General features: G+C 40.8%; 1 protein-coding gene across 11 annotated transcripts in view; it reads left to right on the forward strand.

Annotated features, from left to right (window-relative positions):
* The first annotated feature begins 832 nt into the window (after nt 1-832).
* RIPOR3 (RIPOR family member 3) overlaps nt 833-25216 on the forward strand; it is a 53255-nt gene continuing 28871 nt past the window's right edge. The window contains exons 1-4 of one of the 11 annotated variants that reach the window (XM_054081538.1): nt 6256-6339; nt 8038-8170; nt 11029-11086; nt 23308-23436. In XM_054081538.1, the coding sequence (XP_053937513.1) occupies nt 23336-23436 (101 nt within the window). In that variant the 5' untranslated portion in view covers nt 6256-6339; nt 8038-8170; nt 11029-11086; nt 23308-23335. Of the gene's footprint in view, nt 917-1078; nt 1214-1548; nt 1574-6254; nt 6340-8037; nt 8171-11028; nt 11087-12550; nt 12683-23307; nt 23437-25216 lie in introns of those variants that run through there. The other 10 variants (XM_054081534.1, XM_054081536.1, XM_054081535.1 and 7 more) reach the window with 10 other exon arrangements.

Consider the following 25216-nt stretch of genomic DNA (forward strand, 5'->3'; position numbering starts at 1 on the left):
GATACTGGCCTATTGCTTTTTTCCACCCTCCAAGCCCCACTGGGTTTCAAGATCCAGCATGAAACCCTCTTTTGCTTGCATCTGAGCACCATTCTTTCCCGTGTACGTAAAGCCTAAAGTGCTTGTTTGCTCAGCCACCTTTTTTGCCCATCTGGTTTTGTCTCTGATTGCTCTCACTTTCATGTGTGTCAGTTCCCTCATGCGTCATCTTAAAAACAAGTTCAGCTGTGCAAGAGATCTTCCCTTGCCTCTTTCGAGAGTTTCCTTTAATTGTGTGCACAGAAAAATACAAATTCTAATCAACTTCATGAAGTACTGCAAAAGCAAACAGCAGTTCTACCCTCACAGCTCCTTCTGTGGGATGCCTGGTCACCCAGTGCCTTCAGAACTTTGGTTTGTGCTTTATCCTCCTGAAACAGGGTGGGACAACCTGGTTATGCGTCCTAGATGTTGCTGAATGTGGTTGAAAGGGAAGCAAACACTATTAGTAACAGTTATCGTAAGAGCGTGTCCAAATTCCGTGCAGTCAGCTCATTTTCCTCCTGGGGAGTGTCTGGCTTCCTGGGCTGTGGGTCAGTCGGTGTGCTAATCCGATGGGGAAACAGCGCTAAACATCACAGGGGAAAATGGAAGAGAGGTGAGACACCCCGTGATCCGAGGTGCTGTGCCCAAGGCAGGAACACATTGGGGTGTTGGTGTTTACAAAGGGCCTGGTGAGGCATTGTTGGCAGAAAGGAGGTGTGAGCGCCTGGGTTCCTGCGCTAAGGCACCGGGGGATTTCAGCCTGCTTTCTACATAACTGTTTCACATCTCTTTTTTTTTTTTTGGCCAGGATTGTCCGGAAGGTGGCCGGGAAGCTGGCAGAAGGGAGCTCGGTTTTCCAGGAACAGGCTCTGCCTGCAGAGGCAGCACGGAGGTCAGTAGCGGGTGCAGCAGAAAGGGCTCGCGGCGGCTTCGGTTGAGGAAGGATCAAAGGCAGCAATTACACGGCTGCAGAAAACCTACGGGAGGGCAGGACTGGAAAAGGGAGGAGACAATAAGAGAAAGAGAAATGACCATCAGGGAAAGACTAAGGGTTGTGAGAGGCGAGAGTCTTGGAAGGAACAGTGAAGAGAGAGTGGGCTAAGAGGAGAGGAGGAGCGAGCAATGGATGGGGAAGACGGGAAAGGAGGGAATGCGGGCACGGAGAAGGTGCCCGAGAAGAAGTGAAGGGGTGAGAGTCGGGGGAACGGAGGGACAAACCGGTGTAAGGGGCCGCGTCCCCGCGGCCGGAGCCGCTGTCACCGCCCCGCACGGGACCGGCGAGGGGGCCGAGCGGCAGCGGGGTCGGGCCGTGACCGCGGGCTCGGCAGCCGCCACTGTCCCGGCGCCCCCGGCGGCATGAGGGGGGCCGGAGGGGGACGGGGCGCTCGGCAGCGAGCAGCTCCGCCGCTTCTTGGAAAGGGAGCGCACGGGCAGCGGCGATAAGCGCGGCTATCGCGGCTCTCCCGCCCCGGCAGCCGCGCTCGGAGCTGCGCGGGGAGGAGGCACCGGCGGCGCCCGGCCCTGTCCCGCGCCCGGGGGAGCCGCGCCGGTGAGCTGCGGGGACACGGGGCGCCGCGGGGAGATGGGGCACCGGGGGGCGGGGGGGCATGTCACCGTTGGGGGGAGACAGGGCATCCGGGGGGGCTTGTCACCCGAGGGGAGAGGACAGGGCATCTATGGGGGACAGGGCGTCTGGGGGGGGGACAGGGCATCTATGGGGGACAGGGCATCTGGGGGGGACACAGGGCATCTATGGGGGACAGGGCACCTGGGGGGTGGTTTGTCACCTATGGGGGGGGACAGGGCATATGGGGGGTCGCTTGTCACCTATGGGGGGAGACAGGGCATCTATGGGGGACAGGGCATCTGGGGGGGGACAGGGCATCTGGGGGGGGACAGGGCATATGGGGGGTGGCTTGTCACCTATGGGGGAGGACAGGGCATATGGGGGGTGGCTTGTCACCTGTGGGGGAGAAAGGGCATCTATGGGGGGACAGGGTGCATATAAGGGCATGTCACCTATGGGGGACACAGGGCGTCTGGGGGGGAAAGGGCAGCTATTGGGGGAACAGGGCATCTAGGGGGAGCTTGTCACTTATTGAGGGGACAGAGCACCTATGGGGCAGTGCATGTCACCTATGGGGGGGGCAGGGTACCCATGGAGGGGCATGCCACCTAGGGAGGGTGGACGGAACACGTATGTGGGGTGCATATCATCGATGGGGCGTGCATGTAACCTAGGGAGGGTCCATGTTGCCTGTGGGGCGTGCATGTTGTTTATGGGGGGTGCATGTCACCTGTGACGGGAACAGGGCACCTATGTGAAGGGCTTGGCACCTATGAAAGGGGGCATGGCACCTGAAGGGGTAACATATCGCCTGTAGGGGGGTGCATGTCACCTCTGAAAGGAACAGGGCACCTATGGGAGAGGCTTGTCACCTATGGAGTGGGACACGCCATTTATAGGGAAGTGCCTGTCACTATGAGGGGGCAGTGTGTGGTCTGTGGGAGTGAATATGTCACCTGGGGGGGCACGTCACGTATGGGGGGTAGGCTCCTTAGGAGTCTGTGGGCATCTGTAAATAGACAAGCTTCGAAGGGTGCTGATATTCCTACAGTGGCTGCTCCAGCGCAAGGAGGTGCAGTAGGTTTTTATCACAGTCATGCCAGAAAACACCCAGGAACTCCCTGGGAGGTGAACACCTGGCTGGAGCAGGTGGAAAAGTAAGAGAAGCAGGACAATGTTCATGCCGTCTTGTAGAATTTGTGTTTTGGAGGTATCGTTGTATAGGCTGGTAATGTTTTGGTTAACTCTTTTTGTCTGTGCAGAGACTACATTTTATTTGCTCATAAATACGAATTGAGGTTTTGGGTCACAGCCCAGTTATATTTTGCTTCAGACTGAGTTTAATTTCCCCTTTTAAAAAGTGTTTTAAATAAGTTGGGCCATATGGAAATGGAGTTGTTCATCAAGCAAAGAAACTTGAAAGAATTTGAAAAATAAGGTTACGTCCTTCTTGAGCCATTTCTTGAGTATTGAACCAGAGTCAGAGTACAGCACCAGTACTCAGAACTCCCGATTCAGTCATTTCCTTTGTTGGGATCAAGGCTTAATCCGTCTCTACTTGTGTTTTCACAGCTGTAAAATGGGAGCTGCACCTATTAATGAGGGGCATTGCATATTCGTTTTGGAAAGACCTTAATTAAAAAAAGAAAGAAACCAAACAAAAGCTAAAAGCAGAGGAAGAAAATTTGTAAGGGCAGTAAACAATGCAAAATGTGCCTGAAGGAACATTTCGTGTTGAATGGAGAGAGAAATCTGAGAAAGATGTGGAGTCTGAAGGCACATGCATATTAGAAACAACTTTGTTGCGTTCATTTCTCATGCAGCTGATCACTTACATGCTGCTGCTCTGAGTTCTGCAGGGTGGATGACATAAGCACCGCATGTAGCAATGCAGGAAAAGCTGCACAAAACCTGCCAAAATGGGACAGAGCTGTTGTTGAACGACAGTCCAAACCCACTTTATGCTTCAGTTCCAGAGAGCAACTTGTATGAAGTACAACAGATGTGATATGGTAGTGAAAAACTAGCTTGGTAAAATTGTCCTCTGATTAGAGTCTGGATACTCCTTAGAGGAATTACACGGCTTCCCTGACATGACAGGTCCTGTGTCCCTATCTAGCGCTGGGTTCTCGAGTCAGTTGGTTACTGCAGTGAAGCAGTGATATTTCTTGTTAGCAGCATGGAGCCAAGAATGGAGATATAGGCCAAACAGTGAGTTATGTAATGGTATTCCCTAAGGGACAGTATAAAAATGAGATTATTTCCTGCTGTCAGGACAAAGACCAGCCGTACAGTTGCTCTATGATGTTCACTCTAGCCATGGGTTCTTTAGGAGCCATCCAGGCAGGGAGCTGGGACCCTGTAACAGCAGATCCACCAGTCTAACTTTACTGCCTTCCACAGCTAATTCCTTCACAAATATTCCATTGCAGTATCCTCATAAAGAACCTGAGAATTGGAATCAAGCCATTATGGCTAGAAAAGGAAACCAGACTGAGTCTACGGGGAGGGGAAAGTTATGATTTTACTGTGTCTCTTTCTCAGTGGTTTGAGGAGTGATAATGTGGAGTTACAGCACACCAGGACAAAGCAGAGGTTCTGTTTACAGAAAGTTATACAAGATAAAGCAAAGGAATGAGACCTGTCTCAGAAGGTTTGTTGATTATGCCATTTGGATGAAATAAATAGAGCTAGGTTGGAAGTGAAGGATATATTTTATTTAAAGTAAGTTAATATTAGTTAGATATTCAGACTTGATCTTAGCCAAGAGGCTGAGAAAAAGGGAACAGAGTTGAATTATTCAGATTATTATTGGCCAGAACTGGATTTTGGAAGGTAATTGACAATCCAAAACTATGCAGACAGCCAGTCTTGCGAAGGGCATCACCCGGCCTTTAATGACCAGAGGTGCTCAGTGTCCTGGGTTTAATTCTAATCATAAGGTGGTGCCTACAGAAGCACAAAAGGGATGCACATATTTGTGAAACACCAGGTTTTATCCACTTTTTCCAACTTTTCCATTTCTGTTGCCAGTTTATTCTCCCTGAGCACAGACTGCTTTAAACCAGTGTATCTTCAAAGACAGAATGCCTGAAAACCATAGTTTTTATTCAATTCAACTTGGTTTCCAGCCAATCGATGCATTTAATTGTTAACAATTTAGAGGATCAGAGCACCAAGACAATCTTGTCTTCTTTGTCACTAATATAGAAGACACTATAAGTGTAGTTAGCAAACCAATTTATGTGTAACTGATCTAGATTTGAATTTAGCTGTTTCAAATTAAACAATAAAATGTGTTTCATGGGAAACTTAAAATGAAATTATTATTGGAAAAGTAACTGTGTCAGTGATATTTTGTTACTCATCAGATATGTTCTTTCCATAAATTCATCCTTCATCTGCTTGATGGAGAGGCAAAATTCCCCTTTCAATTTCTCTTTTTTTTAACTCTTGCTACTCCAGACTGAGTTAAATGAATGCAGTGTTGTTCTGGCCCTTGCAAATTGATCTGGCCCTTATATTATGAATTAAGATCCATGGTACAGTTTCTATCTTGAGGTGTCAATCTCAGTTGCATTGTAAAATACCTGTAATAACTATATAGTCATGTAGTATGACATCAAGATTTCAGACTGACTTGTCAGGATCATTAGTGATTAACAAAACTGTTCAGTTGTTGACTTTGCCAACTGATTTGGTGCTGTAAGCTTTTATTCTTGTCTTTCCTTCCTTTCCCTACAATTAAATTGTTCCGACTACAAATTCAGAGAATGCTGTCATACTCAAGCTGGGATGTCCAAGACTTATATTAAGCCTCAGTAGGCTGTTATATTTTTAAGTAAGGCCAATAAAATCTATTGGTCCTCAAGAGCCCAGAGCACCGAAGGCTGTAGGTTTCAGTACGGGTGATTGGTAACAGGGGCATCTGAATATAACAGACTCTTCAGATGTTTTGGCCTTATGTGCTGCTGACATATTTCACCTCTAGAGTGGTGATAATACAGTCATGTTTACATGGTACGAGAGAGATGATAAGAAATCAATATCAATCTTTTTTCGTTAGGTAGGGAGGGTTGTATTTATGATTAGGGAATGAACCTTGTTCCTCTTAGCTGAATACTTTTCTCGCTTATTTGATATGGTAGGAAAAGAGTAAATGGCCTCAGGTTGTGCCAGGGAAGGTTCAGGTTGGATATCAGGAAAAATTTCTTCACGGAAAAGGTTCTCGGGCCCTGGCAGAGGCTGCCCAGGGAGGTGATGCAGTCACCATCCCTGGAGGGATTTAAAAGACAGGTAGATGAGGTGCCCAATGATGGTTTAGTAGTGGACAAGTTTGGTTGGACTTGATCTCAAAGGTCTTTTCCAACCAAATGATTCTATGATTCTGTGGTAGGGAGAGTGGTGACAAAGCACTCGTCATTTTGTTTAAGGAGGCTGGCTCATAGAATGTGTGTTCAGCACATGATTTTTCATCGCAGAAACATTTTTAAACTTCTAATTTTAAGCAATGCATAAATATTGGTAGCTGATATTCTGCGTGCCCGTGAAGGCGAAGAGGGTTATCTGATTACATGTGTTTGCAGATCTCTCTCTGCTTCACATTCTTGCAGACCAGAACAAAAACATAACTTTCTTCTTTCAGGACAGTTAATGTTCTGGCCCAGGATTACAGCACCAGATGTGTTGCCACAGAAACAATTTAAAGCAAGAAGGAACTGCAAGCAAATTGTCTTTCTAGAGAAAATGTAAAAGATGCATTCATATTTTAAAGCCCTTCATTGGTTTCTATGTGTATTATATGTAGGCACAGCAGAGAATAAGGGGAAATTTTGCTTTTTGTTTTTGTTTAATTCATCTGTTAGTGTTTAAAAATTCTTTATACTGTGTTGAATATTGAAAATTTCTCTATTATGGTCATTACTTACATACCTCAGAGACATTTTTTATTAAATCCTGACTCATTCTTAGAAACTTTTTCTTGAAACCTGTACAGTGTGCTAGCTGATTTACTTAACCCCACTCGAAAAATGCTTTGAAAGATATTTCCAGTAATAGTTGTTTTCTTGAAAGTAAGGAAACATTTGACGGTATTAAATTAACTCAGACTTTGACACTGAGAATTAATAGCTCATTCTACTACAGCTGACATACTGATGAAAAGTGGAATATATAGAGGAAATATTTTGATTTAATCTTGCCTAGGAAGCATTAAACAACCGAGGCCCTTTATTTTGGCTAGCATTTCTTCTTCCCAGAATAGCGATGGTGGTTACTGTGTTCAACATATCCTTTTCTCAACTGTTATGAAAATATTTGTCTGAACATGAATGCAACAGGAATTAGCTTAATATTCCCTTTCCGCTATTTTGACCACAGAAGAGCATCTTTATCCTATGCTTTTGCATACTGTTTGGGGTAGGGTAGCGAGGAAAACACCCCAAGTAATGAGAAAAACACCCAGAAAGGCCACAGCTACAGCAGAATAGGTCGGTGCATGTAATTATTGTGTCAGAAACTCTCCGGGTGTGTATACAGCTAGTATTTGCAAAAAGACATTTTTCTCGTAGAATTTATTGCTGATTTTTGACCATATTAATTTAAACTAAAGAAAAATAAATGCTGATGGAATTGTGTTTGCCCTAGTATTTCAATTTTATCATAGACGTATCGTAAAATACAGCACCTATAACTAAAATTAGTGAGCATTTATTGTATGAACTTGACTAAAAAAAACTGGGAAAATTTAGAAAAGGCCAAGATCCACACATAAAGGGCATTGTTTCCACAGTTCTTTGTTGTTCATGCGTTTGGAAGGTCTTTCTCTCTGCAATTTTTGAAATACTGCTGACTGAGTAGCTGAAAGAAACACAGTTGCATTTACCTTATCAAAAGCCAGGGTGAAGTTTCTGTCTTTCTGGAGTGATGAAAAGATTTTCCCATATGCATCTGCGTGAATAATGCCACCCTGTGATTTTGGAGGATAATGGATGTACAATGTTATGCCGAGAAGCCTTATTTTATTTGTTTGGTTTCTTTTATTATTTTAATTCTGCCAAATTTATTTTTCTAAAATCTTTTTTTCATATAGCCATATGTTTAAATGTCCCTCAGTTTGGAAAGATATAGTTTATTCCCTTTGTTAATATTTTTTTGTTCAAAGCTGGAATCTTCGCTTTTCAATTGATGAAAATTATTTGTAACAGAAGTATCAGAACGTATCCAGGTATATTAGAGTTGGTAACAGTTGTGTAGGCTTATGAAAAGAGCTTGACCTTATTTTAATTGTCCTACAAGAGAAATCTTTTCAAGTGTGTCAGGTTTGGAATTGGACTGCATGCCATGTCGCACATTTAAGTTTTGGCAGGGTCACAGGCATGTGCATCACCGAACAAGATCTACCGTAAAGATAAGAAATTCATTTCTCTCTTGCATTCCTCATGCAGGCAGAACTCCAGTTCTGGGTGTGGAAGGAATGCAGAGCTCGGCCTCGCGCTTGTGTCTGCACAGGTTAGACATGAACTCGCAGTGTGAAGTTTGGATCTGAATCTGTATCTGTGTTTCACTGGAAGCCCACAGGTATTTGAATCCAGGTTTCTGGTTTGGGTGCTCTTTGGGGCCGAATCAGTTCTTGCATTTGCAAGCCGATCCAAACGTCTCCTTAATTAGTTCACATCCCTTCTGTTAGACCCCCATAAGTAGATAGGTTATTCTTTCTTTAAGTGGTACAGCTTTCCCAGACAGACATTGTGAACTAGAAATATAGGTACTTATAATTTACTTAAAAATGTCCTTTGGGCATGTTTCTTGTGCTTGGTTTCAATCCAGTATTGAATAAGACTGGAAAGTCTGAATAATGTCAGTTCAGCTGCATTTGAGTTATTCAAGTGCATTTAAAAAATATGTACTTTCCACTTACATTTTTTCCATAATTCTCTGCGCTTGCATAACCTCTGCTTTATTATTTAAATTGCCACAGACTTGAGGAGGGAAAAATCATTCTGCAGTACTGGGACTCAACAGATAAACAAACAGGAAGGCAATTCAAAGACCTCAGTGTTCTCTAAAATCTTAATGTTTGCTGCTTTAGTATTAGCATAAGTAGGTTTATGTTTCTACAGACAAGATACAATGTAGGTAACCTTCAGTTTATCTATGCACCGAATTTCTGCATTTTTTACATTATGCAACTGAAACATTACAAAAAGAGCCTAGAGGGTTTCTCTGGAGTGTAAGGAAGGATTTTGTTTCTTGAGATCTGTAGAGGTAAAATAGTAGGACCAGGGTTTTCAAGAAGATTTGACGCACAGAGATATTCCAAATGCGTACACAGCTGTTTGAGCAATTATTGCAATAGCATGTACATGCTGGGACATGGTTTAGAGGTGGACTTGGCAGTGCTGGTTTACAGTTGGACTCAATGATCTTAAAGGTCTTTTCCAACCTAAACAGTTGTGTGATTCTGTGTGTGTTAATTTGGCTACTACTTGATCTGTACAGAAAGTTCACAGGCTTCTCTAAGGTCCTGAAAATAACTGATTCATAGCAAGTTAGTTACCTGGTGTTTACAATGGAAGATAGTGCAGTTGAAATGGATGGATTGGGTCTAAAAATGCATTATTTTAGTTCAGTCAGTAGCATCACTGTATGTTTGTTGTATGGATGATATAAATGCTCTTTACTGTGTGCCTTTTTTCATGCTTGTAGTACAGACTTTATGAAAATCTGTCAGTAGACTTTTGTTACTCATTGTCTCAAATGGAAGCCCCCCCACAGTGATCTTGAAGATAATGGCACTTTTGAAGAGAGTCCTGCATGTAGAAAGCTGATGGGAAATATTGCTTTAATTAACCTCAACTCCCATGGAGACAATAGAGCTGTCCTTTGTGTAACTCTACTGAGGTCATTGAATCTTGCTTCTAATTCCACTGAGGCTGGGTTGTGTCCCTCCCTTTTTCTGAAGTGTTCACATGCCAATGTGTTGTGCAACAACATAATTTGTTAACAAATAAGGAAAAATTTAAATAACTTTACAAAATCAGTGCAGGCATCCGAGCTGCCAGCAAACAAACATCAGAAGTGCAAAACAAGTAAGCAGCAGTTCAAAGTAACTCAAAATTGCTTGTGCTTGGATGCTTCAAGAACAAAAACACAATCCTAAGAAGCATGTGCTCTTCAGGAGAAGGCTTTGCATAAGCATATATACTGTATCTTCTGGTAAGATCTCCAGTCCAGGCACAATTTCTATATCTGCCCAGCCTAGCTTGTTTTCTCCAGAGCTGTAGTAATACATGATTAATCTTTCCTCCACATGTGTATGAATTTACTGCATTTCATTTCATTTAAAGCAATATGCAAGTATCCTTTGACCTGTAATTGTCAGATTGCTTTCACAATAAAGTATAACCGTAGTTTATTGTAAAATATCTCTCAAGTAAGCCAAATCATATGGAGCAAAACACCATTTTTCTATTATAACGTCAAATGCAGTATGCCATTGCTGCTGTAACTGTGTCAGGATCTGGATTTAATTCTGACTCTGGATTAGTATATTGTTGGACTCACTTGTCAGCATGTATATTCTGTATCTGACTGGCCATTTCTGAATTTTGAAGATCACCCAAGAGTGATTTTCTGCCAGGAAGTTCTCTGGGCTGTTATACTCTTGATGATTCTGTAGAGGATCACGAATGTGAGTTCGTAAGATCAACGATCCATGCACTTATGGTTGAAGGGTCATATTGCAAGAGTGGGAGAACTGCCAGGGGATGTAGAACATCACAGGGACATACTGTTCTATCTACTGCCTCTCCAGCCAGGCATGGTTCCTCTTCAATGGGAAGGCGTGTCTCTGTTGTGCTCATAGCACCTTTCAGCATTCTGGGTGCTGCTACCATCATCTCAGGCTCATCTGGCAAGATGCATAAAGATCATATCTTTCAGAAATCGTGCCTGTCTGATGCCAAAAAAAGCAGATCAGTACACACATAGTGCAGTGCCTTTGGTATCACAATGCTGTCATAGTTAACTGTTTTGCCTACATGTTGTCATGAAATTTAAAGTGTCGGTGATCTCATTCATCACGAGGACTCCCTAAATTATCAATCAAGTGACTGCTGTGTGCATATGGGTTATACATTTGATCATTTATTTTAGTCTTAGATCTTTCTGTAGCTCTAATAACTGCAACTTCATGCAAACCTGACTGTAATTTCCCTACACACAACATTCTGAAGGTGACTGTTGTTTGTCCTGTTCTATTAGGACAACAGGAGCTGATGAATGAAGGATTAGTATGTACAGTGGACTGATTGATACTTAGAGTCTTTTGCTCATTAGTCTTGGATGAGAGCTCTTCACACTCTTGAGGCAATGTGTGTATTAGCGTTACAATTCACTCCATCCATGTTGACAGAACTAAGACAACTTTCTTACAGGGTGGCCAGTTTTGTCAAGTGCCACAATCCTATTCTGCAAGAGTGGTCTCAATCATAGGTAAGTAATAGAGTCTGGGTACCATAGGCTGAGTCAATTTACATCACAAAAATAACTCTTGTTTTATGAGGCATGAAGGACTCACCTACAGATTTTTTTTATAAACTGAGAATTACAGTTGTCCTACACTTGCCACACAGCCATGCTAAGCTTTTTTTCTGCACTTAAATGCAGTACTGCTATAATTTTGTCTCAGTTGAGTTTTTTTAAATGATATAATCATGTGACATTAAAAGCATCTGCAGCTATATTGATATGGCAGTGTTATGCTAATACAATTTATTCTTTTCCCTGATGGTTTATAGCAGTACATCCATACTAGCGAAGTCCTTGTACTATGTACAGCAGCACAAGCAGTAAGCCCCCCTCTACAGGTGTTAAGTCCTTGTCTCTATCACAGATTCTTGCCCTCAGCTAAATTTGGTAAGGACTGTGAAAAATGGTTTCTTTTATTAATGTGGCTGAATTAGCAAAAGATGCAAGTGTAGAAGCAGTTACAGTGCACAGTCAACTTGTGCATGTGTTAGCAGTAATTGGTTTAGGTCTAAGGGATAGTTTTTACTATGCTGATAGAAAGTATAGGCTTGCCAAGCTGCTCCATCCATTCTAGGAGAACTTTTGTAGTAAAAAGCACCAATATTCTGGTAGCAGTGAGGTGCTGGTGGCATAGATATGCAGAGGGTGTTCACAAGCAAGGAATTTCTTACATTATCTGATCACTGCTAATACCTTTCAAAGCTGAATGAGGTGTTTTAAAACAAGAAGGCTTTCTTGTGTAGCTGTATAGATCTGTGTTACAAGTTTCTGGCATAGATGTGCATGCTAGGAAGAATGTTAAAACCTGAAACCCATGAAGATTTAGTTATGCTGGCAAAATACTCCTATAAGAATACTTCTTTTGCCAGGATTGCCTGTGTCTTTTGGGGAGAAAGGTAGAAAAACTGGCAGAAGACCTCAGTTATCTCTTCTCTTGGAGTTTTGTTTTTGTACTTACACATAGATGCTGTTTAACGAAGTCCAAGGTCTAAGAAAAACTACTTGTGATGCTGAAAATTATGAAACACTAAGCAGATGTGACCCCTAGTTGCAGTAAAAGCTTTGAGTCCTCTGGGAGCAAACAACTGGGTTCGAAGTCTTTAAAGAAGTTTGAGACAGAGAGCTGATTGATTTTTTTTGTGCACAAGACTGAAATGCGTTTTCATGAGTGACTCTTGCCGTGTTTGTTGATGTTATCCATAACATTTCAAGGGACCTTAAAATTAGATTAGCTTCCAGCCTTAATGTTGAAGTGGTTTGATCTTGACTGATCCCACTACTGAGCAACTTCTGCTTAGCACTCCCAGTTATGTCTGCCTTTTCTTGCTGGTGAGTAGCTCTCTTGTGCTTGGGCTGGGTGATGTAAAAGAGCCTAACAATTCCAGGAATTTTTTATCTCTTGCAGAAGTCTTGTTAGTGTCAGTTATTGATAAGTGAGAAAGTAAACATGTGGCTGATGAGGCAGTGCATTTTCAGTGGCTTTCCACTAGTCTGATTTCTTGTTACAGCACACAGTGGTTCTCCAAAGAAGAATGCTTCTACCACTAGTTGATTTAAAAGGTAATTTTTACTGTATGATTTTAGTTATAACTTACCTACTTCTTGTTCCTTTCTAATGCAGACATTTTTCTTTTCTTGTTTGCAAATTTCAGTCAGGCTAAAGATATAATTTTCTAATCTTCCTAGAAATACTTCTGATTTAAGAAAGAAGTGTCCAAGTGTATTAACCTTTAACAAATACTTTAAGGGCGTTTTCACATGCCTAAACCAATTCTTTCTGTTTGCTGTCTGTGAAATATTTGAATTAAATAGCAGTAACGAAAACACAGGGCTGAAGAAAGGAAGTTCATAAAGGCCAAGGCAGAGCTGCAATCAGTTATTATGATGGAAGGCATCACAACTCTCTTTAGAGATGTGTTGTCAGAACTGCGTATGGAGCTCTCTCTATCCAACTTCCAGGAAAATAGCTGATTTAGAAAAAAGACTTGAAGCAGTAATCTTAGCTAAGCTGTCTTTTTTAAGGTGAAATAGGTTTAAGGGACACTTTGTGGCATAATGAGTGTTGTTGATTTTGTAGTCTTTCCTGGGCAAAGTATGTCCAGAAATCAGTGCACAAGTTTGACTCTTCTGATTCTATAATTTTCAAGCTGTAATTCTCTGAAATAATCCAAAGCTGTCTTCTAGGCAGAACCAGACTGACAAAACTTGAATATCTGTTTTAAAAGTATATGTAGTCTGGTTTAGACTGCATTTTTCTTAACTGCTTACTTCTCCATATGTATCCTAGTAACGTTAGTCCTTCAGCTGTTTCCAAAACCGATCTCCTTTTGAATGCTGATTATTTAAGAACCAATTAGTTCTGTTTTGGTTTGTTTGGATAGTTTGCATTTAAACATTCTTTCAAGTGGGCTTTATTTAGCTAATTCTGTCACAGAAATAAGCTCTAAGGGAAAGAAGTGAAGTTCAAGCTAGCCAATGTTTATTTTTATTATTAATAATTTATATTATGGTAGTCCCAAGGGGAACTAGGGCCTCACTAAGCCCAGTTTCCTCTGCATGTAATGGCTGTGTCTCACAAAGCTTTGTACCGCAGAAATTTCTATTTTGCTGCTGTGGCTTAGCACAGGGGGCCTGCTCTGTGCTGCAGGTGAGTGTACTGATGAAGAGCCTATAAAGAAAAATCAACAAAAACTTTTTAAAGCTGGGAACTGGAGGGAAAACCTGATGCATCTTTTCTATAAAAAGCCATCACTAATGCATTTTTCCAGTGTGAGCGCCAAATCATGACTACAAAGGTCTTGTTCGTCCTCTCTCTAAAGTTATGGCAATACTCCCAGTGACTTTGATGGGAGCAAGATTGGGCAGAGAAGCAATAGTCCTAAAAACCTCATTTGTTTCTGAACTAGCAGCAGAGGACACTTTATATTTTAAGAACACACTGATGGGCGAAGTTAGTTTTAAAAATTTTCATGTTCAGTTGGATTTCTATTAGAAGTTATGTTTTTCAAAGCATCTGATCCTAAATAATTGGTCTACTTTATGTTTTACAGAAGTCTTGGAAAAAATGATTTAGAGTCCTTTCACGCCTGCTAAATGCAAAAGACATGTAGAGCCCAATCTTGGACTTCTGTAGATAAATTGATTTGGACAGAGTTGGGGCAGTTCATACCAACTGAGGCTCTGGCCTGCTCGCTATGGGATACTTGTGTGAGTTACGTGGATAGTATCGACGTTGGGATGAATAGGGCTGTGAAGTGGAAGTGCCTTGAAGTTGGCATAACAGTGCAAATTTTCATCATCCGTGGAATTACCATCCTTCTCTCCTCACGTGGTAGCACCAGTCTATTCTGTACTCTTTCCATAATTCTAAATTCAAAATCTAGATGGAAGTTTGCCTGACCTATCTGTTCAATATTCCCATCCTCATTAGTTCAGTTTAAAGGGAGTAAAACATCTGTTTCCAAGTACAGCTGTGTGGTTACTATGTAGGCCTTTTTTTTTTTCCATACAAAAATCACTAAATCTGGCCATTTAAGACCTAGATTTTATTGGAGCTAGACTTGGGCTGTGCGAACTTCACCTCATTAAAAACAAACCCAAACCAAATAAAAGCAGAAAATAACGGTGTAAAAAATGCGGACCATGAATGTCAGAGCACATATATTAGAAATGGTAAGAAATGAAGGAAAGAGCACAGCTATATCCACACACATTGAGAGAGTCTTGTTTTTTTCCATGCTTGTGGAGTGACTACTGAAAGGGAACATCAGTACAGAATAGACTATTAGAATTGCTATGATGGCTACCCTGCTTTGTTAGAGAAGACAAATCCGTGTTAGAAGTTGCTGAGTAAATTCAGCCTAGATAAAACATTCAAACACACCAAATAATGTTTTGACACTTCAGCTGCTAGCTGGCCGATGAGAGACATTCTAAATTATCTTGATTTTGATATCTCTGTCTAAAAAATACACCCTTTTAAATTGTCTTGAGATAGGTACCGAGATTCACTAATTAGTATTGGAAATACTGACTTTGACATAAACCGAGCCTATGACTGCTCAGCGTTAAAGGAAATACTTTGCTTTAAAGCATAAACCTTTTCTTTATCCTATTTCCCTCTTATATGACATTCTGTATACTTCTTTTTTTTCAGTGTTCTTTGGCATACTGATCCTAACTTAGGAACTTTATTATATCTGTGGCACAGGATTGCCTTGGTAACATTTTTGGGAATAAAACATGGTTGCCGTAGGAAGTTGACTTAATGGTTTAATCCTTAATAAAGGAACAATTTTCTTGATCAGACAGCTAAATGACAGGCAGTTTCTCCCACTTCAGAAGCACGCCCGGACACATACGGATATATTGTGATTCACAGACTTTAGTTTTTGAAGATATCGAAACACATCCCGCATACTGTGAACTTCAAATTTCACTATTACTGGAAGTTTGTAATTTGTTTTGGTTAATATATCCTTCTCAGTGGTTTCTATTGAAGCTTACCCTTGGGACTTTCCACAACCCAAAGGCTGTGACAAAGGACCTTCTTTATTTCGTAATTGACCTGGAAATAAGGTTTTAGGACGCTCCTGCATTAGCTGAGGGATGAAGACATGACTTATCACACCTGATAAGTTTGTCTGTAACAGACATTCAGGCATAGATGGGGGAAGACCGGGAGAATGAGATAATTATTACAGCAGAATGTTCCTTAGGGTTCCTAATTAAGAAAGAGGAGCCTCTCAGGGACAGAGCTGGTAGGATTCAGTGCCTGCTGCTGGGCAAATTTTCCTTTGTCAGAATGGAATAGCCTGTTTATCGCTTGTAAATTGCTCTCCCTCAGCGCCATCTGCTTCTTCTCTTGTTAGGAATTTGTTTTTGAGTATTCATTATAACGCAGCAAACTGCAGACTCAAATTCTGCCAAAGCTGAAAAAGCTGCAAGTCAGGGTAGCGTGTGGAGCCTGCCACATTCCTCAAGCTCTGATCCAGGCCTGCAAGTTTGTCATCAACTTTGAAATTGAAACCAGAGGAGCTAGCAGCAGGCCCTGGGCTCATAAATCAGCTGATAATGGGTGAATTGTTCTGTGCCTTCCCCTGAAGAGGAAAGCAAAATTCAATGCAAAAGTACAGACAGCGACTGGAAGAGCTGTGATGGAGGCAAGAGTGGAAAAACTACCTGTGGAGAAACTACCTGTGGCTGTGGAGCGTGCTACGTGCTGGCAAAGGAAGCCAACGGGGATTTTGGTTATCATAGATTCATAGAATAGTTTGGGTTGGAAGGGACCTTAAAGATCATCCAGTTCCAACCCTCTCCCACTGGATCAGGTGCCCAAGGCCCATCCAACCTGGCCTTGAACCCCTCCAGGGATGGGGCAGCCACAGCTTCCCTGGGAAACCTGTGCCAGCGCCTCCCCACCCTCACGGGGAAGAAATTCCTCCTTATGTCTAGTCTTAAATCTGCCCCTCTCTACTTATATGATTCTTTTCATGATTCTTTTCTTACTACTTCTATGATTCACTGATTCTTTTCTTACTACAACATTGCCAAAAAGTTACACGGGTATTTACAGCCAAGCTCGATTCTAAGTAACAAATTTCCATTAAAGAAAAAGGCACAATAGGTAAGCGTGTGAGCGGTGACGAGGGCTCCTTTGTGCTCCGTTTGTTTGATATCTGCTGCCACTAGAGGGACGTACAAAATTGACCACAAAATTATGTCTTGAAAAATAGTTTCCAGGTCATTAACTAAGTACGGGCCAACATTTGCTGCTGGGATTCTAGTAGAAATCTGGAATAAATGACTGATTAATTTCCTCTGGATGTGCACCAGTGTCACTCAGAATAGAGCTTGGATCTGTATGCCTAGATGAAAACTAATTAGAAAAACAGTAACGTTTTGAATCGCGGGCTTGAAAAACAGGTCATCTTGGACCTGAAAGTTGAGTCCTGTGCTCAGAGAACTACACTAGGAATGGTTAGATCTGCGAGACTACCTCCAGCACAGGAGAAGCTGTCTGAGGAGACTGCTTATGATATTTTAATGTATTGCTGTGTAGGAAACCTAGGCTCCAAACTTCATTTCCGAAAGCTGGCGTAAAGCTCTAGAAGGGCCTAATGACTAAAGCAACAACCTGTATCAGATCCACTTATCTGATTTTCTTTTTATGGCTTGAGTAGGAGGAAAGTATGTCACATATGTAGTATTTAAATATATATTTAAGGGTTGAATCTGCCTAGATAAAATTTTTAAAAGTACTGAAGTGGGTTACAGACTGAATCCCCATCTTTCAAAATGATGTGGGCTGTGAATGTAATTCTTATTAAAAATCAATTGAACTGACTCCTAGGAGTGTAAATTACTTTTGAAAATGAATTTATATTCCCAAATAATTTGAGACTTTGGAAATACAACCTGACAAATGTAAGTTTGGCGCGAAGTAAAGGGTCTATCTAATCTAAATTAAACAGGTTTAGGCCAAGAACTTCTGTGGAACGCATGCAGGTTTGTAGAGAAGTAAAATCTTCCACTTGCAGCAAAACTGCTGTATAATTGCTCACATTGCTCAGTCTTAAAACAGCAGAAATATCTGATAAGTATGAGCAGGCTAATGATTGTTCAAGGCTCTATACAGCTATCCAGGGGACTTCACAGCACTGTAATTAAACGTACCTCTTTGGTAGAAGATGGTTTCCTGCATTTTTCTGCAAAGAAGGCTAAACAAATTCAGCTGTCTGCATTGTTGTAGTCCCAATATAGGAACCAGGGGGGAGAAAGAGATGAGTAGAGGCGAGATGGGAGAGCAGGAAAAGAACAAAAATGCTTAAAAGTTAAGGGTTTTTAATCATAAATTTGGAATGTTTATCTAGCAGAGCAGACATTGCTACTGAGGTCAATAGTTTTTCTAAAGAATGCCAAGGAGCAAAGATTAAATATAGTGTGTATTTTCCCAGTGGACTCAACACTGCACTGCACATGAGATGGTCACTTAATTATTTGTTCAGCCAGCCTTTATTACATCTACCTTTATAGTAATTAGGGCCAAGTCACGATGTTATCACATCTCAGGAGTTTCATTAATTTTAATGGTCTGGATTCCTTAGAAGTCCAATGCTGCAAAGTGAATTGCAAGGTCTAGACATTTCCAGCCTGTTCTGGGGTACACTGAAATCACAAAAAGCTACAGTGGTTCAGCCCTAAGACTTTGTTCAAAAAGTTTGACGTTATTGTGATACACTGTGGCAATCTGATGTTTTTTTCTTTATCATAGAAGTCTCAAATGCCATTGTCTGCCACAAGTGATTTGAAATGGGTACGACCCATAACAGACATCCAGAAGTGTTGGTTAATTCCATTGTTCCTGGATTTTCAAATAACTGAGAAGAAGAAAAGTAATTGTGATTACATCAATGTAATGGTAAACAAATGCAGCCCAGTTTGCAAAATTTGTCTTAAATTTGACTTATGCTAGAAATTTTCTGATGTACTTATTTTTTTACCTATTAAGTGTTTGCAAGATGTATTTCTGTCATCTAAAACCCTAATACAGATGCAGTTGTAGCATGTAGCAGGAAAACTGTTATTCTACTGGTGCTTCTAATAAATTCAGGAAAGTGAAATGAGTAACTTAGCACCTTTGACTGAAGTTTTCTTTTTAAACCACAGATGATTCATTGGAATCACAGAGAATGTCTCTAAAGGCTCTAAATGCTCATCTGCTTAATCCATACCAATTTTAGTTAGGTACAGTCAAAACTGTGTTTCAGTAGAGGTGGTATAGAACGAATACATATTAATGGCAAATTTGCTTGGCTGGCAAGGAGCTGAAGTGAATTTTATAAAACCGTTCTCTATAAATATACAGATTCTAAGTGACAACCTTACAATAAAATCCACTTGCTAAAAGGATTCTCTGATAGGCTCAAATATAAAGCACATATTTTAGGGTCAAGGCTGCAGTCACTCCAATAAAAAGTTGAACACTTCTAATGCTGAGAAAAAGATTATGTTGCGATAATACAAAATGAAATTTGCTCTGTTTAGTTTCTACAGCTAGAAGGTAGCATGGCTCTATTGTCCTTCCAAGTAAAGCTAATATAATATTTAAAAATAAAATTATGTATAAAAATAACAATAATTATCTAAAAAATGTAAAGAGATAGTTAGCTACAAGTGTTGTGAGATGAATGGTCGTGATCACATAATGTATCTAGAAACGAAGTGACTAATAATCTACTTGATTTCAAACGGGCTTTGATTTTGTTGGGCAGCTTCTACTTACTGAAGCCAGTCAATGGCAGGTACTGACATACTGAGTGCCATACGTAGTCGCTTGTTTTATAGACTATCAACTCCATGTGTGTGTCCAGAGAGGTCAGGTACAGTTTTTGCGGACACACAGCTAGAATCAGGTGTGTGTCTTTTAACCAACTGGTCATTCACAATTGGGACACTATAAATAGTAAGAAAACTTGAATATCTTACTCTAGCAATAGTTCACCAAGTTCAAGCAAACCACTTTGAGATATTAGAAGAAAAACATGGCTACTAGTTGAAAATACAAAACATAAGCAGAAATATTTTGCAAGAAGTCAGTGAGTCATATTTTCCTCATAAAATTGTTGAAACCATTGTGCCCAGAAACGATTAAATATGTGACTAGGGCTGGAAAAGTTTAGCCATAAACACAAACAGACACCAGCTTTTTGTTTGTAGAGAATGAAGGTCATTTGGCTTGAGGAATATCCTAATGCTAACAGACATGAAGCAGAACATGCAGTTTGAGTGTACTCACTGCTGCACCAAAGCTCAAATGTTTGGCCCTAAATGCCTGGACAGTCGGTAACACTGAAAGCGGAGTGCTAGTAGTCTGTTATGGTATATCATTGCCACATCACTGAAATAGGGACAACCAAGAACATTCCTTTAGTTTGAAAAAAGAACCCACAGCTCTTTTGATTTATATTAAAAATACATTTTAGAGACCTGAAATCTCAATCTTACAAAGTTGCAGGTATTAAAATGTTGGAGTAGATTAGTATGTGGCAGTTTGGAGGTTGGTTCAACACTAACAGGTATTGTAAGATTTCTTCGTGACCCCGACTGTTTTCCAGTAGTTGGGTGTTTCTGTTGCCCCTGGCAATAGAATCCTCCAGCTTGGCCTGATATTTTTGCGTTCTTCACGTGCCAGCCCCTTGCTCGCTACTGTATTTGTGTTCTGTGTTTTGGGGGAAGATAAAAGTGAGGAAGCGCCTCTGCTCCCCAGGGTATAATCCCTGTATTTATGGGAGTGGGAAACATTGACCTACACAGCAGAGGTTACAGGTTGGAAGACAGATTTGAACTCTGCTTTGTCAGGGGTTCTTGTCTGATTTATTTCTAGCCTAAAGGGAGAGCTGAATTTGAGATGCGTCCAGATGCTTTTTCTCAGGGGCAGCTATAACGTAGCTCAGCACTTTTATTCAGACACTCTGGCTAGCAAACCCTTCTGTTTAAATAACTGCCTTTATAAATCATTCTTACAAATAAAATGTTGTCTTGACATCCTGCTTATGGTGTCCTACTCAGAAGTGTGAAATGAGCTGTGAGATTTCTGGGTTTCTACGAAAAATATATATGCAGATGTGTACCAGGAGGTATTTGACTTTGTTGACATTATTTCACAGAAAGAAAGATAACCCCTTTAGTGGTGCTTTTCTGACATTAATTAGGTTCTCTTTATTCTCATAAGAGGGGACTGTGAAATGTGCTTGTGATTTGCTTTTGAATGTAGCTATGCGTTAGAGCAGACCATGACAAGGTCAGTAACCTTGAGGACTGGGCTTTGTGCAGTTAAAGAAAACAAACAACCCATGAGAATTTTTAAATTCTTATGGCTCTGTGCGAGTCAGGTCCAGTTCATCTCTCATTTGGACTGATTTGCCACAGTGTATTTTCTTGAAGTCCAGTATTAGATCTGATTTATAAAAACACAAGAGGCAACAGAATCCAGTTTAGGCAATTTAAGCAATTTATGTCTCTCACCAGACAACTTTTGGGGGCTTGTAGATTTTGAACTTAATTCTTCACTCGAGTTCAGTACCAGAGGTTTGTAATTCTGGAGTCTTCTCATCATTTTCCACTTTCTGTTGCCTGTCAAGAGGCTGCCTGGTTTTGTTTCATTTCCATGTGCTTCAAAGGCTTTACACCTTGCGTTATGCAGGCTTTAGGACTCCTATAAAAATAGACAAGTTTTTCCTGCACTTTATTCCTCCTTTTTACTAATGAACCAGCTTTCCCAGGTTGGGCTGAAGAATAGATCCTGGGAATCTGTCTTAGCGTTGATGAGGGATGCGGTCAATAACCACAAGGCTATTCCTTTTATTTCTTCCTGTTTTGCAATCACATTTTTCAGTAAGTTGCATGTTTTTTTTCAGTCTAGTGATCCTTTTGATGGGGTGACTGTTCACAAACTTATAGGCATCTGAAAACTTAGAGGAAAGAATGGAAAATATTTTGAAACTTCAGCTATGTTGTGATGCAAGTACAGTCTCTGATTAAGAATGTTAAGCAGGCAGCTCTTCAAAACAGGGGAACATAACTGCTGGACAGTTTGATTGTAAGATAATTAAGATGCACTAAATTTTTCCATGTAACAGATTTCTGTTGATATTACTGAAGCTCTGGAGTCCTATAGACCTTGATGTCCTGAGATACAAAATGTGTAGCCATGCCTGACACCTCTTTTGACAAACTAGGTAGCTTGCAGAGTAGGTAGCTGCTTGGCTCAAATTTATCATTTTCATATCTTTTTCCAAAATCTTTTACCTGCTTTTCACAGATGTATTCGTAAGCTTTGCACAGTGTGTAAAACAGGCAAAGAAGTTGGGAGTCAGACCTCAACCCAGAGAACTGACTGAGCTTATAATGAAGTAGTCGAGTCTCACTGCAGGATCTCTGCTAGTGGAAATCCACAACAACTTGTGTTACCGCTTTGGTAGATAATGATGCCTGAAGCATAGTCACTTACAGTAATTCACTGTACTTGTAGACTAGCTCAGAGGTAGCAAAACACTCAAATCTCACCTCTCTGGGGAAGTATAGTTCAACCTTTCAGTCTTTATATGCAGTCTGGAAAAGCATTGAGTTAGATTGCTCTCCAAGTTAGTGGCAGAGCCAAGAAAAGAGTCTTATCCTGACATTTCAGGGCTTCCAGTCTGACTAATTGTAGCCATGCTGGTGGGATAAGGTCAGGCATAGGGGCTGACTGCAGATGTTTCTTTGCAATATCTACTGTGATAGATTAAGAGCTCACTGTTGTTCAGAGCACGTTCTCTAATGCGGGGCAAACTTTTGCATGGAGCATTTCCATGTGGTAGCTCTTTATTGGAGTTTGTACTTCTCTCTACAATTAGATATTTCAGCTTTTTGTTTTACTCAGTTGTGCTGTTTACATTGCACCAGCTTGAGGGGGGAAGGAGGGGAATTTTTCTGTGTATTAACTGTCTGGGTGATTTTCCACAGCTGCTTTGAAGGATATGTCTGTTACTTATATTGTAACTTACAGCTATAGACATATGGCAGAGAACATAATTCTCCAGAAAGCAAGAGAGTTTGACTGATGGAAAACAGAAGAGAGTAATCCAAGAGATATCCTGCCAGAGGAGGAGCATGAACCTGAAATTTACTGTTGAAACCAGACTTCTGCCTTGGTCTTTAACTACCACACTCAGCCAGGTCTACCATTGACTTCAGTGTGGTTCTGCACAGATGCAAGGAACTGCTTTTTGGACCTAAGTCTGAAGCATAAGTATAGCTCTGGAATCCATACTGATTTGGAAATGCACTGTTTGGCCTGAACCCCTTAAGCAGTGGGACAATTGCAGGGTTTTTAAAAAATCACAAACGTGGAGAGCCTGTGAATTGGGGCTATTCTGGCTTTTACATAGTAAGTTTGTAAAATCAATCAGAAATTGAAGAGGGCATGAGAGATTTCATTTTAGACTATTCAGTCCCTTATTAATTGCATTATGGATGGCAATAGAGGAAATGTGTCTAGCAGACAAGTCTTTTTTTTTCCTATTTAATCTACTGTCTGTTCTTCTGACTTTCCACTTTCATGCAGCTCAGCACTTGCAGCAGCACAGGTCTAAGCCTGAACTGCCAAGAAGGTTTTGACTCATCTGTTTTTCTGTTTATTTCAGAAGGTGGTAGACTTACTGACTGGCGATCATGTCAGTCAAACTGACGTTCGTCTCTCCTGGTGATGGGAGTGGTATCAGCAGGAGTTGTTCCTTCACTGGATTCAGCACTGTGCAAAGCAGAAAATTAGCGTAAGTAACACAACGAGAAAAGCACCTGATTGTTAGGGACTGTGAATGTTAGGTACTGTGAATGTATTTTTTTTTACCTAAGGCATCTATATGTAGAAATTGTTTCTTAATTTTTATCTTAAAACAATTGAGTGTTGTGGATAAGCAGCTATACTTCACCCCATGCTGTCATACTGCTGTACACACTGTACCTCAGAGGTGGCTGGATTTCAGAGGTTATGTATGGGACTGCTAATAGTCCATTCCTTCTAGAAGAATGAATGGCTGCCGCCCTTCCTCTAACAGCCTCGCAGTAACTGATATTTTCTGTATTAACCCTTCTGAATACTTATGGTAATTTAAAATCTCAAAGACCTTTAAAATGGTAGGGATGTTAATGGTGAATCCCGGCAAAATGTGTAGCTGAGCTCAATTCAAGTTCTCTTGGAGTTATTTAAACAGAGCAGCATTACATGAGAGTAAGAGCTGCTTTGTGGCAGTGCCACAATTGAGAGGAAAGGAACAATACAAACAGGCTCAGCAGGCCACTGCAAATTTGCTGCTATCCCTAAGAGGTCTATCGTATAGCCAAGGCTGCAGTCCAATCTTCCTGTCTTCAGTTGAGCTCCATAACTGCTAAACCATCCTGCACTTTTTCCCTTTTTGCTTATGACAGATTGTTGTGTAGCATTTCTCTATGTAGATAACTGTGCAGCTTTTCCACTAGAAGTGCTGTTGTTCTTTTTCTGAATTTAGTGATCCCTGTATACACTGTCGAGTGCCTTTAGAAGATGTGATATATAAGTGGAAAATGATTATCAGCTCTGACTGCCAGTGCATGCTAGAATAACTAAGTGAATCATTTTGCAGTATCATGTGGAACTATTGGAAAGTATGTCTCTAAAAGTATCATACTAAATAAACTCTATTGTGTATCAGTAAAATACCTGACTCGTCATAAAACTTATTTTCAAAGAACAAAATGACTGAATTAACCTTTTAGTTAAACACAGCTTGGTAAAGCATGAGCAAAAATGAAATTCCAGCATGATTGTGATGTAATCAAGAACTCTTCACATTTTAATAAATTAATTTGTTGGGGAAGCTGAAAAATAACATTATATCAAGCAAAGATCAGACATGTAAAATCACAGAAATCACCAAAATCTTGCAAAAACCACTGTCTATAAATTACATAAACAGACTTGAGCTCAAGTACACAGTGGGAGTTTTAGCAGGGAAAGGATCTACCAGGAAGCGTGTTGAACAGCTGTTTCTCCAACAAAGGCACACTCCAGCAGGGTAAGAATGCTCCAAACAGAAGAGTTCATAGAGCCCTAAAGATTAATCTGCTACTTTTAGCTGCAAAAGTTTTCTAACCAAATGCTTTCTCTTTATGCATTTTTTATGATGTTATTTTTCGTTATTTTTCATTATTTAAGTATTTAGACAGACTTGTTCAGGAATCACTGCAATAAAGAAAATGTGTGTACTAGATACTTAATCACAGCCTGGTGAACACCCGAGAGCCTTCCCCAGCATGGTGAAGAAATTTTTTAGTCACCCTTTCCTAACCTATTTCTCCCTCAGGCACTGTTGCAAAACACAGCAGGAGATCACAGAGGCCCTACACAAGGTCTGTCCAAAGGATGACACACAAATCAGGTCCACATGGAGATTCTTAAGCAGATGCAACATATACTTTTGCAACTTCCTTCTGAGTCTCTCAGTCAGACACACTATTTCATTTTTCCTCACAATTGTCTCCACAGGAAGTGAACGTTATTACTGTTATCTATAA

This window comes from Cuculus canorus, chromosome 16 (genome assembly GCF_017976375.1).
Source record: "Cuculus canorus isolate bCucCan1 chromosome 16, bCucCan1.pri, whole genome shotgun sequence".
Taxonomy (NCBI): Eukaryota; Metazoa; Chordata; class Aves; order Cuculiformes; family Cuculidae; genus Cuculus; species Cuculus canorus.